Raw genomic sequence first — 15,945 nt, 5'->3', positions numbered from 1 at the left:
ATATATATATATATATATATATACAGGTTTTAAATTCTAAAATACTTTTAAAGAATACAATCTCATAGTAAAACAGTCAAAGGAAAACAAATTCTTGCCTTATTCCATGCAGTTCAACTTTATTCCTGAATACTGTTAAGCCCCTGCAAATGAAGAACAGTTATTGTCTGCACTGTGACCAGGCCAGCACCTCTCTGCAAATGACACAGCTTCACCATGAACAACAGAAACAGGAATATCAGCTTGTTCCTTTTACTTTATAAAATCCTGCATGAGTAGCCCTTGGGAAATAGTGACCTCCTAGGTCACAATTATGGGCCCCTCAACAACAGATTTTTGTTTATTTTGTTTATTTTAAGGAAATTTGACTGAAACAGACTACAATAAATTCCTTACTGGGAAAATCATGTACAGTTGTCCCAGAGGCCAACTCTTGCCTAACTGGTATGTACCCAAGCGGCAGACTCGAGTTGGATGTGAACGCCACACAGAATATCTTATGACTTTTAGTATCAAGAGCCATTCTGCAGGGTTTCCCTTCTCCCCTCTGCTCTTCCAAACTCACAGCCCTCCTCTAACAGTAGTGTGGAGTCCAGTTATTCCACCAGCCAGAGCGATCATCCCTGTTCTCCACATGCAAGGAATGGCTCCAAAAAAATGTTTCCATGGAGTCCCATAAACCCATGAAAGAAGACACCATACTATATCCCAGTCCAACAACCTTAATAACCCTCAATACCACTTAAAAGAAGGTTAAAATTGTTGACGTAATGCATAGTAAAATATACATGAAGTGTTTAAAAATTTAAAAAATCAAAACATAGCGAATCTACTTACATCATGGGAGAAGTGAATTGATTTCTCTATTAAATTTCTCTCAAGCAGACGAGGTTTCCTAATAAAATGTGTTGACTTCTTTCTTCTTTAGAAAATAAAGATTTGAAATTTTTTCATCTATTTTGATTGTATACAAACTAGATGGAGAGCATTTTACTTACTGATGTAGTAGTCTGCTCAGTTATGATACAGCAAATACGATCTCTCATATTACTTTTAGCATATATATACTTGAGCTTGTTTTCATGAAACTAAGCCTAAAGCTATTTATTCTATTCATTAAATTAAAGGCTGATATTCTTGGAAGATAATTTATTCTAGTAAAATTGGCCTTTAGGCAAATTTCTTCTAAATTTGTCTTGCCTGTTCATGCTTCTTAAATAAAATTTGACATTACAAGAAGGGAGAAAAATGACAATTTTTTTAGAACAAATCATATTTTAGAATGATTCCACTTTTTTACTTTTATAATTAATTTTTAAATAAACAGCAAAACTCAAAGTATTAAATTAAATGCAGAGGTACAATTTATTAAACAGAAAATAACAAAAGGCTATATAAAATTACCTTGGCTTCTGGTGGATAGAGACAATGCCATACCCTAATACACAATTCTCCTTCTGAAATAGTTATCAAACAATTTTTAGCAATATCACCAAAGAATTCTATAGCCTCAATCCATTTTAAAATCTAAATATTCCAGGTTTTCCAATCTTTTGAACTTAATATGTTCTATCAATTTATCTAAAAATATGCAAAAAAGTCTTTGATGGCAAGAGAAATATTCAGCTATATTGAGAGTCTCTTAGTAATTGCCAACACTTGCTCTCACCTACATTAACACAGCTATCCAAAAACCAGGCTAGATTCATCATGATCTTCAGGCATCTTCTTATTTGGAGAGGTGTAGTTTTGACATTAAAAGATGATAAATCACAAAGAAGCTTCCCTGTTTAAAAATTATTTCAATAACTTAAACTTGATGTTTGAAGTCTTCTTCACTGTGAGTTGGGCTTACCTTTACAAGCATCTGACTGACAATCACTAACCCATTTGACTCAGGCTTTTCTATTTACTGCCCACTTATCTTTAAAATGCATTTTCTGTATTGTACACACTATCATTTTCATGAGAAATAATTACATAATTTCCGGTGGGTAGCAAGAATCTTCTAATTCAACGAGTTAAAAAACACATAATTCTTTATTTAAAATGTATATCAAAACATTTTTCTTCAACAATTTCACATGAATGAATTTCACATCAGAAATAAAATTGCATTCTAAAGCATCTTAAAACAATGCAAAATTAATAGCATCTTAAAATATTTTAATGTTTATATGAAAAAGTCACCAATTCATCATGTACTACATTTAACTCAACTTAAATTTTATTCTGATTTATTGTATTTATTTTATTTAGTATGTATGGCTTTAAAAATTAATCAGCTATGTGTGCAAACAAAGCAAATTACTTAAATGCATTGACATTAATATACTTATTAAAAAGGAATATTAACAGAAGTTATAGTCTGTGCTAAACAAAAGCAATAAATTTGTTTGAAAAGCAATGTGATATAGATATTTTCATTGTAGTCACATACAGAATAGCTAATGCTTTAAAAAAGGGAAAATAAATTAAGCTATTTTATTGTACCAATAAGGAATTTTATAGAAAAGATGACAAAAATAAGAAAACTATCATCTATTTTTCATTTTGCTTCTTAATTTTATAACTCATTAATTTTATTTCTGAACATATTGTTTGAGATACAGTTGAGTTGTGATCTTAGCTGACCCTTAAACATCCAACCAATATTTCCCAGTTGCTCATTTACCAGGCCTTCCTGCCTACACTTTGATATACTGAACAGGTGCTCTCATGAAAACCATATGAAGTTGCAGGGGAAAACTCAGGCAAATATTTCTCCAAATCATATTTTTAAAAACAAATCTATAACTACCCAAATGAAAGCAATTTTATGCTATAGACATTTTTCGTGAAATCTAATAATTATGTCTGTTCACACTGAAGTAAAACCATACGTCAGAATATTGGGGAACCCAAAAGATCTCTATAAATTTATTCACGTGTTTAAGGGCCATTTCAGTTATATGACTGTTTCACTAGTCCAACTCAAAATTATGCCCAGGATGCTCCTAAAGAGGTTATAAAGGTTAGAAAAAGATAAAACTACACTTTATGCCAAAATAGTATGCAAATATAAGTAAATATACCTAGTCCCATTTACCAGTATCACTAAAATAGGCAAATTATACAGGGCTGGTCCTTAGTTCAAAACTCAAGACGCATTTACCTTGAAAAGCAGCTGCATTTCGAGATATTAGCAGCTTTAATGTAGAGGTGGATGCTTGAAGTACCTGCTGCAGATCTTGGCGAGCAGCAATTTGGTATCTCTCCTCCATCTTCCTGGTGCAACATGTTGGCTTTTTGGATATGCACACCTGGAGATCAGGTCCTGAAACACATATAATATTTTCCAGAATGATTACCTATCCATTAAAATATTACATGTTACATGTCATGCATTATGATAAGTCCTACATACAAGGGTTTCATATTCTCTGCGAAGAATTCATTTACCAGAACCAATTGCTGTAAGAAAATTTCTCTATCATCCATTTGCACAACCACAAAAAAAATTCCAAACCACTAACTCTTTGCTCAAATATTTTAACTTCTTGATCTGATATTAAGTATGTCTACTCAATAGAGGGCAAATTAACTATTACACAAGTGATAGATCAGAAAGAGTTCATTTTTGCTTATTTTATCAATTTTGCAAATTTATTTGAACTAATTCTGTTATAGAAAACTATACAGGCTAAAATATCTTTTTTTTCATATGGAAATAAAATCAAATTTTGTTCATCAAATAAAGGTCAAAGAACATCATCTGATTTTTTCCATGCCCATGATGCTTGTGCTTCTCGAGGAATAAAATATCATCTGCAATAAAATGACAGCAGACTGAAATCCCCATGAGCCAAACCCAGGATCCAAGACTCTACTCACTCTATATCTGCCTAGAGGCAATTCCTACCATTAAATCACTTTTTGCTTGTCTAATCATACTTAGAAAATCCAGTGAGGATGAATATTACATAAAATGTAAAGTCATTACACATACAGAAGAGTTGTACTTAAAAAAGAATTTGCTAACATAATGAACAATTGTCATCCTGGATAGAGATCCTGAGCAAGCACCCGAATACATAGCACATGTGGTAGAGGACAAAGTGGAAAAGGTGTGGCACAGGGGACAGTTAACTTCTGAAGAGGGAATGCCTAATGGAACACCACCAATGTGTAGGCATCCCAAGCCTACAAGATGTTATCTAATGCTTATGACAGTTTATTTACAAGCCCTGTAACAGTTATTCCCTTATTTCAGAACGGGAAGAAGTATTGTGGCCCTTGATGTCTGGGGAGAATCACAGCTCCCACATTAGCTCTGCCTGGACTGATTTTAGATGAGCAAATGTAAAATATGCTTGTGCACAGACACAAAAATTCACATGTGTAACAGCCTTCACGCTGTTCAAGTTCTTCCGACTTCTTCACAAAGCCAGCCTCAGGTTTTAAATTTCCAAAAGTTGGTTCTGGATAAGATCAAAACATTTGAAATCACTCTGAGCTTCCTGCCAACAGGAGACACCAATATTTCTAAAAAATTTCATCTTTGGTTTGTTTAAGATAGACAACAAATGATAGCATTTGAGCATTTTACAAAGGCTAAGAAGCATAAAATATTTATAAGTGTCACAGTAGGTAACATGTTTGCGATTGTTTTTCATTTAATTTACCTAAAGTCATACGAAAGCTAATTATATTTCAAATAGTAAAATTGATTGAAAGACACAAAGCTATCTTCTCATTTAATTCCTAAATGGAAGGATTGAGGAATTAGCATTCAGAGAAGAGCAATAATAGAGACTGGGGAAAAGAACCAATGAATGAATGTAGAAGTGCACAAATCTATTTAGTGTGGGAATAACTACTAGGAATTTTAAAATAACAACAATAATAATGTATCAATGCAAATATGCCTACTGAGTTCAAATATCTAACACCATTTGGCTAGATCATATTCTAAGACATGGTCTGTGAAGGACCCTGAGTTGCGACCCCCTCCATCACTCCCTCTCCAGCAACACAGGCTACTGTACTCTTCTTTCACAGGCTGCCCATGTGTGTTCCTTGTATTCACTGAGCTCCCCCTTTCCACAGAGTCATTCCCCACATACTTCCTTCTATCGGAGGCACTCTTGTCCACCTGTGTTCACCCACACGTGCACCAAACACCTGCACCTAGCTCATTACTATTCATTTTTCCTAAGATCTCCACTTCATCTTCCTGAGAGAAACTTTCTGTAACCTCCAAGACAACACAAGTCCAGATAACATATTATAGGGCCTCATATCTCTCCACTGCACATGTCACGGTTGTACTTTTAATATTCTTTGAGGAGATTCTAATTAATTAGTTCCCTCACCAATATGGTAAAGTTCCAAGCAGGGGACCATTTTGCTTGCTTTTATATTCCGGTTGCACAGAACATTGACTAACACATCCTAAACACTCATTAATGCATATGTATTATCTCAGTTAATCATCATATTAATCCTATGATGTTCCTGCCACATTTCACACATGAAGAGTTGAACATATAAAGAGGCTTTCCAGTGTCAGGGCCAGGTACCACGTAGCTCAATGGTAGAGTGCCTGCCTAGCGTGGAAAAGGACCTGGATTCAATCCCCAGTATTGCAAAAGAAAAGGAGATGGAGAAGAACAAGGAACAAGGAAACTGTCCAGGGTCACACACTGACAGATTACAAATTTGTAGAGCTGGGGTTTTGAAAACAGGCAAAGTAATTCTCAAACTATGTTCTTCACCGTTATTCCATGAGAGGGAAGTCTTAAATCTATAAATGGACTGTTTATAGACATAACTAGCTACTTCCCATTCCTGTTTTGAAAGAAGGCATCTGGTAAGTTGCAAGAAAATAAATTTTGAGGTTAGGAACTATCCAAGGAGATTTCTTCAAAGCAAAATAGACTAAAATAAAATTTATAGATTTGCCATTTGCCTCTTTGCCCAACTTTAACTGATAGAAAGCACATTAGAAAGATGCAACAAATTGCCTCCATTGCTATCCTAAACATAATGTAAGAGAAAAACCATTATACCTCAGCAACTCTGAGTACACACTCATAGCAATTTAGACCACTTAGCCAAAGTACATTCCTCAAGTTGATGAGGGTCTGCAATGATTAATTCAGACTTTCATTTAGACCATTAGAAGTTTGTAGTAACAATGTAAAACTATATTCCAAACCAAATCAGAGCTGTGACATCATAAATCAAAGATGAACTTACCTGTTAGGCAGGATATTTTTTCAGCAGTATCACCCATGAGATATGCTTAAATAACTTAGAATTAGGGTGCCAGTGGAGAAGGAAAAGAGTTGACAGAAAACAGTTCCAGTTCCCTTATTCCTTCCTCTATCAGTCCAAGAGGCAGACCAGATGAACTAAACAAAATCCTCAGGGAAAGGACCATGTCTTACTTGTTCCCAGCATAAGCACAAAGGACATAAGATGCTGGTTGATAAAAAAAAAAGAAAAAAAAAAAAAATCCCAGACTGCAGTTCTACTGTTGTAAATAAACGGGCGTCATAAGAAAACAAAGCTAACGTTAACCCAAAACATACCCCATGGCAGCAAGAGATATTTTAAAAGGAGTTTAAAGCCTGGATTAAAGGAACATGGTGGCATTATTTCAGGATGATGTGAAACACTAAGAGTGCCCATGCTCTGGGGCAGCTGTCAAGTTTCTGAACAATAAAGTCAAACTCTGCAAGAAATATTAAAAAAAAAAAAACAAAATTTTTTTTAAATAAAATAGTGCTCCTCCAGTGAAGAGCTTTCAACCAAAATTATTGGTGTTTTTCTGGATTTCTCACGTAGAAGCAGCAGTATTGTTTAATAACTACTCCTTTCTGTTCTCCAGCGTAAGAAACTGCTGCAGCCATCTCCCTGCTGGTGTGTTTAGATGTTAAAATAAGAATACAGGGAGGCATTCTGAAAAGACGGTGACATTGGCAGCATGGGTTTTGCTGTCTCCAAATCCTCATATAAAATAAGACAGAACTACAAAACAAATCCACAGCAACTTCCACAAAACTAGTTAACACGATATCTCCCCCAAAACTTCAAAGTACAAACAGGATGGAACAGACCAACAATAGCCACAAGATCTTTACAATATCAGTGTTTGGGCAGGAGGGAAAAGAAAGAAGCAGGGGAAGAATGTCTAAAGGACCTGAAAACAGAAGAAACACAGAGTATGCAATAGAATTCACAGGAAGGCACAGCAGACTGATTTGGGAATAGCAGCAGGGCTGGAAGAGTTCTGCCTTCTTGATTGTTGAGTGTGTGTGATGGGCCCATAAGAGAAAGAATTAAGTGAACAATGGCCAACAAGTCTCCTTTCCAAGACAGACCCCACACAGAAGAGACACTTTTACAAGTGGGAACAAAATTCAACAAAACAGGGAACAAACAGACATAGAGAAAGAAGGTCTAGACCAAAGAAGAAAGGGAACTAAATCCAGGACATGCCAGGAAACAAGCAGCCACGTTTGGGAATGCCACATTTGAATGCCAGTGGAAGAAGAAATTAAGTCGAGTTAAAGCAGCTATTCTGAAGCATATCTCAACTGAAATGTTCAGAAAAACCAACTTCGCATAAAACAAACAACAAAACGTATTCGGGTCAAATCTCAGACAGAGTCATTATAATACAAAAGAAAATGAATAACAGAATAACGTCCCTACCAAGAAAACATGTCATGAAGACATACACCAAAACATCAGATAGAGCCTTAGTTATACTATTCAAAACAAACAAAAAGACAACAACATAAGACATGAAAGAACTACACGAATCAGAATTAGAAAAATCAGATGAGAGATGACAGTATTCAGGAAAGAATTAAGATAAAAAAAAAATTCTAGATGAAGCCCCTACTGGAAGCAACGCAAAAGCCCGTCACACAGGGGTAATGACTCTAGAAAAACAAAAGAGGAAAAATAAGAGTTCTGAAAAATCAAAATGACCAAAGGTTCTGAAAGACAGGAGAACCAATATTGAACAGAGGTACAAATAACAATAAGCCCCTTAAGAAGGAAACAGGATAAATACCAAAAGCTGTATATCAGGTTATTCTGAAATGGTTACAGTGTAATATAGAAAAAAACAAGTAGCTGTGAAATGCTCAAATTCTAGTCTCTAGTTCTATACTGTATCCTTGCAAATCAGAATTTTTAGTGTGGAAGAAAGGAGATACAGATATCATTAAGCAATTAGGAAAAGTTCTGTAATCTTAAACTTGAAGGTATCAATGTAAAATCACGAGAAATTTTATCTTTGAAAAGCTTATGTTTCCTAGCTTCATGAAAAAGGCCTAAAAAAATGACTAAATGAATAGCAAAGGGCATCCCTTGTGCCTAGACAATGATCTTAAAATATCTTTTCTCTCCAAAAAAGAAATCAGAGCTCCTACGAATTGGTTCATTTTAGGACTGAAGCAGAAAATAAATGAGATGACAGATAGCAAAACCTCTACCCGCCAGACAGCCAAGAAGTTTTCAAATAACTACTAGACTCCTATCAAAATAACTCGGGAATTATATTAGCTCACAAGGGTTACCGTAACAAAATACCACATACTCCTGTTTAAGCAAACAAAATTTGTTTTCTCACAGTTTTGGAGGCTGAGTCCCAAGATCGAGGTACCAGATGAGAAGTTGGTCTCTCCCTGGCTTTTGATGGTCATCTACTCTCAGTGTCTATCACAAGCACTTCTGGTGTCCCTTCTGCTTTTTATAAGAACAACAGTCACATTGGATTAAGGTCCTATCCTAATGACCTGATTTAACCATAATTATTCCCTTAAAGTCCCTATCTCCAAATATATTCACTTTGGGGGATCAGAGCTTTAATAGATGAGTCCAGCATGGTAACATATTTTTATAATCCCAGAGACTCAGGAGGCTGAGGCAGAAGGATCACAAGTTCAAGGCCAGCGTTGGCAATTTAATGACACCCTGTCTCAAAATAAAAATAAAAGAGGGCTGGGATTGAAGCTCAGTTGTAGAGCACCCCTGGGTTAAATTCCTAGTTTCACAAAAATAAGAGACTTAACATATGAATTTTAAGATGACACAATAATTTTGACCATAACAGAGGACAACTCTGAAGTTTGTCAGTGGCCAAATATGGGCCAATCTAAGCTTCAATAATAATTGCAATGGAGTGGAACCAATCAAATGTGATTAAATATAAAGACTTATAATGACTTTATTTTTTTTTAAAAATGAGTTTGTCAGAAGAAGAAAGATAAATCTTTCTGGAAACTAATAAAGAAGCAAATACTTATTGTACCTTTCAGATATAAACTGTACCCGTAAGTACAAACAGATGAGGGAAGCCTCTCTTTATGATAAATAAAAGAGAAATAGTAAAATTAAAATATCCTGCTTATTAAGCCCAAATGAATTAGTAGATGGAGACATTAACCAGCATTAGCTGCCAAAATCAGAGACAAAAAGAGACAATCAGAAACTAAGTGCCACCCACAATCTTGCCAAAGACCAACTAATGTCTTGCCAAAGGAGTAAAAACTGAATCTAATCCAGTCTTTGAATCCAATTGCCAATCTGGAGGAAACATAATGTTCTAAGGAACATTTTTTACCTCACCATAAATATGCAATCAGCAATATATGGACTGGGAACCTGAAAGACAAATGGTCCAGATTCTCAAAACATGTATCAAGAAAAGTTCTATTTTAATATACTTTGATTATAAAATAAAGCACATATACAAGAAACCACACAAAACACATGTTTGGCTTAGTATGTTATTATAAGTTAAACACCCTCATACTTACCCACCAAGTCAAGAAGTTAATTGTGATACCCATGAATCCCATTCCAATCACAAAATTCTCTTCTACCTTTAAGTAACCACTGTACTAAAGTTTTTAATTACTTCTTCATTTTTCTAAAAATACTTTTCACTCCAATATGTTGTCTATTTTAAAAGAACATTTTAATGTTATCTATATGTCTCTTTCTCTTTTTTAGCATGATACAAAATTGTAACAGGAGACCTATCCTCTTAACAAATACCTAAGTGCGGTTATACTATTGGTAACTGTAAGCACAGTGCTATATAGCAGATCTCTGGAACTTGTCGTCTTGCATGATTCTTGATACACTACTTATCTCTCCATTGGATACGGCCAATGACAAATCACCTGGGTGTGCTTATGTTAATCAACCTCCTCACCACCAATGTGATCAAAGCAACCTCTGGCTGGCTGTCAGGCGCCATCCCAGCGCAGTCCGCACTGCATAGCCCCCAACACTTAACTAAAGCTATAAATTCCAACAGGATTAGGACCATCTTTGTTTTATTTCCAAGCATATTGTAAGTAACTAAAAAAGCACCTGGTACAAAGGAGTTTCAATAAATTATTAGTCATCTTCTTTTTCCTTACTTGCACATAATTTTCTAAGAAATCTAAGAAGGCAGTTCCTTAGCTCAAAATTAATGAAAAGCTTTAACTATATACCTAGAAAGAAGATATTGCTGAAGATACCAAACACTGATTCAATAAACCATTTGGAATAATATTTGTGGTTATTTACATTTTTACAAATATTTCTCTTAATGTATCACTATAATTTATAGACTCATCTTTTTTGTTTTAAAGACTATAAGCATTATTCTACAAATGTATGCATTGATATTATTCATTAAAATGAAATAATTTCAAAGGAATATTAGTTATTTCAGTAGCTATGAGATTTTATAGTCTCAGATTCAATAAAACATACAGAAAACTACAAATTTAAAAATTGAGGTCAACATAATATTCACAGATAGAATTATAATGTTGTCCTTCATATATATAAATGGTATCATTGATCCTTCAATAGATAATGTGCTCACAGATGTTTTTCCAGCAACGGTCGATTAACATTCACACAAAATCACATACTTAAATATTTTCTTTTACAACCAATAACAAGAATTTCTAATATGAAAGGATATATTCTCTGTCCATGAAGTACAAAGAAAGTATGGAAAACAAAATGCTTTCTCAAACTTCAAGTCATGAATTTGGAATTAACAGTTAATACTCTGCTTGGGAGATAAACGGTATACACACACACACACACACACACACACACACACACACAGACAGCAGCAGCAGGAACAGAATAGCCTGTACTTAGCGGAAGAAAAAAATGAATTTTAATCTCATCCCACACATTTTAAAAGAAGTACCAAATTTTTCTATTGTTTTTTAACCAATTCACCTAAATAGACGATCTTAGTATCCAACAATCTGCTACCCACAACATTTCTCCAAATGAAACCATATCCATGTGACAGAGCTCCTCTGGGCTGATCTGAAGCTGAGATTCTGAACTGGCACTTGAAATGAAACATTACCTCCCGTTTTTCAAGCATTTATTTTTTTTTCACTGATGTATATGGATTGAAGACTTGCTGGTGTTGGGGTTAGAGGTGGGAATTGGGATGAAAACTTCAACCATAAATGGAGCTCGGACCAGAATAACTTACTTAGCTTCAATAGATAATGTCTTGGGTATCAGCTCACCTCATAATAAGTCCCATTTACTTTGAGAACTGTTCTTTCAACACTCCATCCTTGGGGGAGACATGTATGTAAAATCACCTTACATTTCTGATTTGTTTGTTGAAGTAAAGTTGGACCTATGATTCAAACAGAGCCAACTGGATTCTTTCACCTGGGAATTTAGAATGGTAACATAGTGTCTAAAATATTTGCCGTAGAGCTGTTTTATATAAAATTTAAGAGTGAAATACCCTTGCTATTTCACCATAAAGACAAAGGAATCTAAAAAAAAAAAAAAAGAAGAAGACGAAGAAAAAACAGGGCTCCATAGTTCTCCCTTTTCTGGCAAAAGTATATTCTATACTTTGGATTTCACCAAAGGTTTATAGTAAATTATATTTGCATTAAACAGACAAAATTAGCTTGAATTTCTTGAAATGAAAGTGTCTAAACTAATGTACTAGTAAGAGTATTAGGAGAAGAGGGATTGAAAAACATCACACCGAAGGATCTCAGGAACTCTGAAATACACTGCAGAGGGAAAACCCAGTCAAATAAGCCAAACCTAGAAGCTGTGCATAGGAAGGCAGGGTGGTTTGGGATGCAGATGGTTACTGATACTCGAAACTGTCCCAATCCTAATTATTGGGTATTTCATGTACCAAGAAATAAATCATGTGTTAAAAATAAACTTCATACCTTGGCACTTCACCAGCTTTTCTGTAGGGAACTCCCACTACTATGTTTGTTTAATACAAATAACCTCACAGGGAATTGTGTCAACCAGATGCTTATGAATGAAAGTAAACAAAAGCCCTATGCAAATTGGCAACAAATAAGGGATTTAATTGGCTCAGAACACAAAAAGTACAATTACAATTTTAAGCAACCTTTGATGTAGCTGCTTCAACAGTTTCACAGAAGACCTGCTGCTTCTGAGTCTTCATCCTGATTCCTATAGACTTTGCCTCATCCTCATTTTCCCTATAGTGAGCATCCCAAGAAACTCTAGCCTCAAATAGCAAAATGGCTGCTGTTATTCGGTGTACACCAATAAAAACAGAGAATATAATTAAGGTAGTTCTTATATAGAAAGAGAAAATGTCTTTTTTTCTTTTTTTTTTTTTTTTGCGGTGCTGGGGATTGAACCCAGGGTCTTGTGCTTGCAAGGCAAGCACTCTACCAACTGAGCTATCTCCCCAGCCCAAGAAAACATCTTTTTCAAAAGACCCAGTGAAAATGTTCTTTTCAGAAGACCCAGCGAACTTCTCTTCACATGTTATTGGCTCTGGCTAGATCTGAATGATCACTGTGGCCAAAACATGATGTATGTTGATTAGTTTAAGCCAAGTAGGAGGTCAAGGTTGGGTCAATCCAACTTAAAATTCATGTCTAAGATAGGGTAGATCAGTTTCAAACCAAAGACTAGTGTACTGTTATGGATGGCAGTGACTAGAAATGGTCAGTGACCCCTACAGGAACAATTGACTTCTTACTTCATGAAGGAATGCCAACTCCTATAGCACTGTATCGTGGAAGTTCAACCTAATTAGAGGGTCACAAAACAGACGTTGGAGTTGCTGAAGATACTTACTGACAATGGATAAAAACTGGGGAAACAGTTTCTACATTCTTACCAAGAACCAGGGGTTTTTTTGTTTGTTTGTTTGTTTTTTTCCTAACAAGGATCATTTTATCAGCCTCATTCTCCTACCCAATTTGCTGGACATATTTTAAGACAATAAAGTAACTAAGACAATAAAGTAAACTTCCAAGCAACAATTCCATCTGAAACTTGAGCAAGAATAAATATCTACTAAATTAAAAAGCAAATAGGACTTTAGATCCCTCTACCTCCATGTCTTCAAATATTTCTACATTTAAACCCATATCTTTACTTATGACCTCAGAAAAATGTGTATCACTTCTATGGAAGTTAGATCCAGCAACCTCAGTTCAACACCTGTTGTATTAAACAAGATTCTCCAGAGAAAAATAACTAACAAATATGTGTACATTAGATTCTACATATAAAAACAGATTTCTTTCAAATTTATGTAGTATAAATGACAAAAATTATACATGTTCAATGTGTACAATGTGATGACTGATACACATATATATTGTGAAATGCTTACTGTAATCAAATTAATTAACATATACATAACCATATATGCCTGTGTGATGAGACTGGGGTAAGGACAATTAAGACCTACTCTTTCAGCAAATTTCAAGAAAAAATACAGTATTATTAACTATAATCGACATGTCATATGTTAGAGTCCCAGAACTTATTTATCTTATAACTAGAAGTATATACCTTTTGATCAACATCTCACCATTTCTCTGCCTCTGTGAGGTTAACTTTATTTTAGATTCCATATAGAAGTAAAATCCTACAGTGTCTTTCTGTTCCTGGCTTATTTCACTTGGTATAATATCCTCCAAATGCATCCATACTATCACAATCACAGGATTTCCTGCCTTTTAAGGTTAAATAATATTCTGTGTACATGAGGGTATGTGTTTTTGTGTGTATATATACTGTTAAATGGGATATGTATATAGAGAGAATATATATCATATATATAGCACATTTTCTTTATCCATTAATCCATCAATGAACACAGAATAAGACTTATTATAAGCAATCAATTCATGTAATTATGGAGGCTGAGAAGTCCTATAATCTGTCATGTGGGGATCCAGGAAAGCTATTGGTATAAATCTCAGTCTGAGTCTGAATTCCTGAGAACTGATATAAGTCCCAGTTCAAAGAGGAGAGAGGTCTCAGCTCTTGCAGTTCAGCCAAGAGAGAGAGAATTCAACATTCTTGTCTTTTTGTTCTATCTGAGCCAGCAACAAGTTGGGGGATACCTTCCCCTTGGGAAGGTATATTTGATTTATTCAGTCCAGCAATTCCAATGCTTCTGTCCTAGGAAAACCCTCAAATACAAACTGAGAAATAATGTTCATAATCTAGAAATCCTGTGGTCCAGCTAAGTTGACATATAACACTAAACATCACACCTCTCATGATTCTAGGTCCTCCACTCATTGGGTCATCTCTTCTTGCTTCTTTAGTCTCCCCATCTTTCTTCTATCTACCTCTTTAGAGACAGTACTGCCCTTGGATCCACACAAAAGAGGTCCCTGACCTGGCTCTCCAGCTGGGCCCTTCCTTAATAGAGTGAGAAATTTATGGGCCCTCCTGGATGAGTCCAATCCCTCTGTTAGACCGTACATCTCGAAGTCATTATCCTGAAATTCTCTACTTGAAACAACTCCAAACACGTGTTTGAGGCCTGCTCGAGCCTTGATGCTCACCTATCCTCCCAAGAGCACTCTTGGCTACCAGTGTTGAGTACCCCTAGGCCTGAGGTGTGACACAGAACTGAATTCAAATCAGAAAGATACAAACCTCAGGGTATCTCCTTAAAAATAACTCTGCTAGACGCTTCTTCCCACCATCCTACTGGTTTTCTAACAGAAACTCTAGAGGAATCTTAGGAGCCACATAGGCCTTATGGCAGAACCCACCCTGGTAGTTTTGGGCTATTCCATTCCTAAAGAAGAAGACTTATTATAACTAAGAATAAGAGATCATAAGTGAAGATGGGTTTAAATGTAGGAATATTTGAAGGCATGGAGGTAGAGGGAGCTAAAGTCCTCCGGGCTCTTCAATTTAGTAGATATTTATGCTTGATCAAGTTTCAAATGGAATTGTGACTTGGAAGTTTATTTTGCTAAATAAAATTAAATTAAATCTTAGTTAAGCCACTATATGTCATGACTTGGGTTGCGAAGTTTTGGCCTAGTTCCCTAATAATGTCATTTCTGTAATCTTGCACTTTTCCATCTCTTTTACACAGTTGCCATAGTTAACAATGTAACACAAAAATATCCCAGCTTAAAACCTTCCCTTACATTCCTGCTTCTCACTACAAAGTGACCATTGATGTGGAGAAAGCAAAATGATTCATGAAAATGAAAAGTCCAAACTAGTTGAATCTGGATGTATTTCTAGGGGTGGCTAATTCTTGTTTGGTCTAAGAACATTTGAGAGCCACTGACCTTTGCTTCGCTTCCACTTTCCTTCCTCTCACACCATCCACTCCAGTACTGCTGAATTACTTAGAATTTTCTGAACACAGACTGTTGTTCTATCACTTCCATGACTTTAAATTACTTCTCCCTCAGGCAAGGGTGCCCTTGATCTCTCTTTTCTTCCTTTCTTTCTACTTACTGTCTCCTCTTGTGATATTTTGCTCAGTCTGTCCTGAGGGCCTCCATTAGGATCAGCAATCTCCCCTGCTTTGGTCCTCATTCAGTGCTGCCAGGACCACTGTTATAGTATATAAAATATTTCATTATAATTTTAATCCAAATTTCCTTCCTTCCTCCA

General features: G+C 35.4%; 1 protein-coding gene across 3 annotated transcripts in view; it reads right to left on the bottom strand.

Moving 5' to 3' along the window:
- The window catches only part of GPC5 (glypican 5), a 1,401,099-nt gene that overhangs the window by 1,358,453 nt on the left and 26,701 nt on the right, over window positions 1–15,945 (bottom strand). For all 3 annotated transcript variants that reach the window (XM_079138993.1, XM_079138994.1, XM_079138995.1), the window contains exon 2: window positions 3,155–3,316. In XM_079138993.1, the coding sequence (XP_078995119.1) occupies window positions 3,155–3,316 (162 nt within the window). The remainder of the gene's footprint in view (window positions 1–3,154; window positions 3,317–15,945) is intronic.

The sequence above is a fragment of the Sciurus vulgaris genome (assembly GCF_902686455.1).
Source record: "Sciurus vulgaris genome assembly, chromosome: 4".
Lineage (NCBI taxonomy): Eukaryota > Metazoa > Chordata > Mammalia > Rodentia > Sciuridae > Sciurus > Sciurus vulgaris.
Note: the sequence above shows the minus strand (reverse complement) of the source record. Positions and strands in the feature narration are given on the sequence as shown.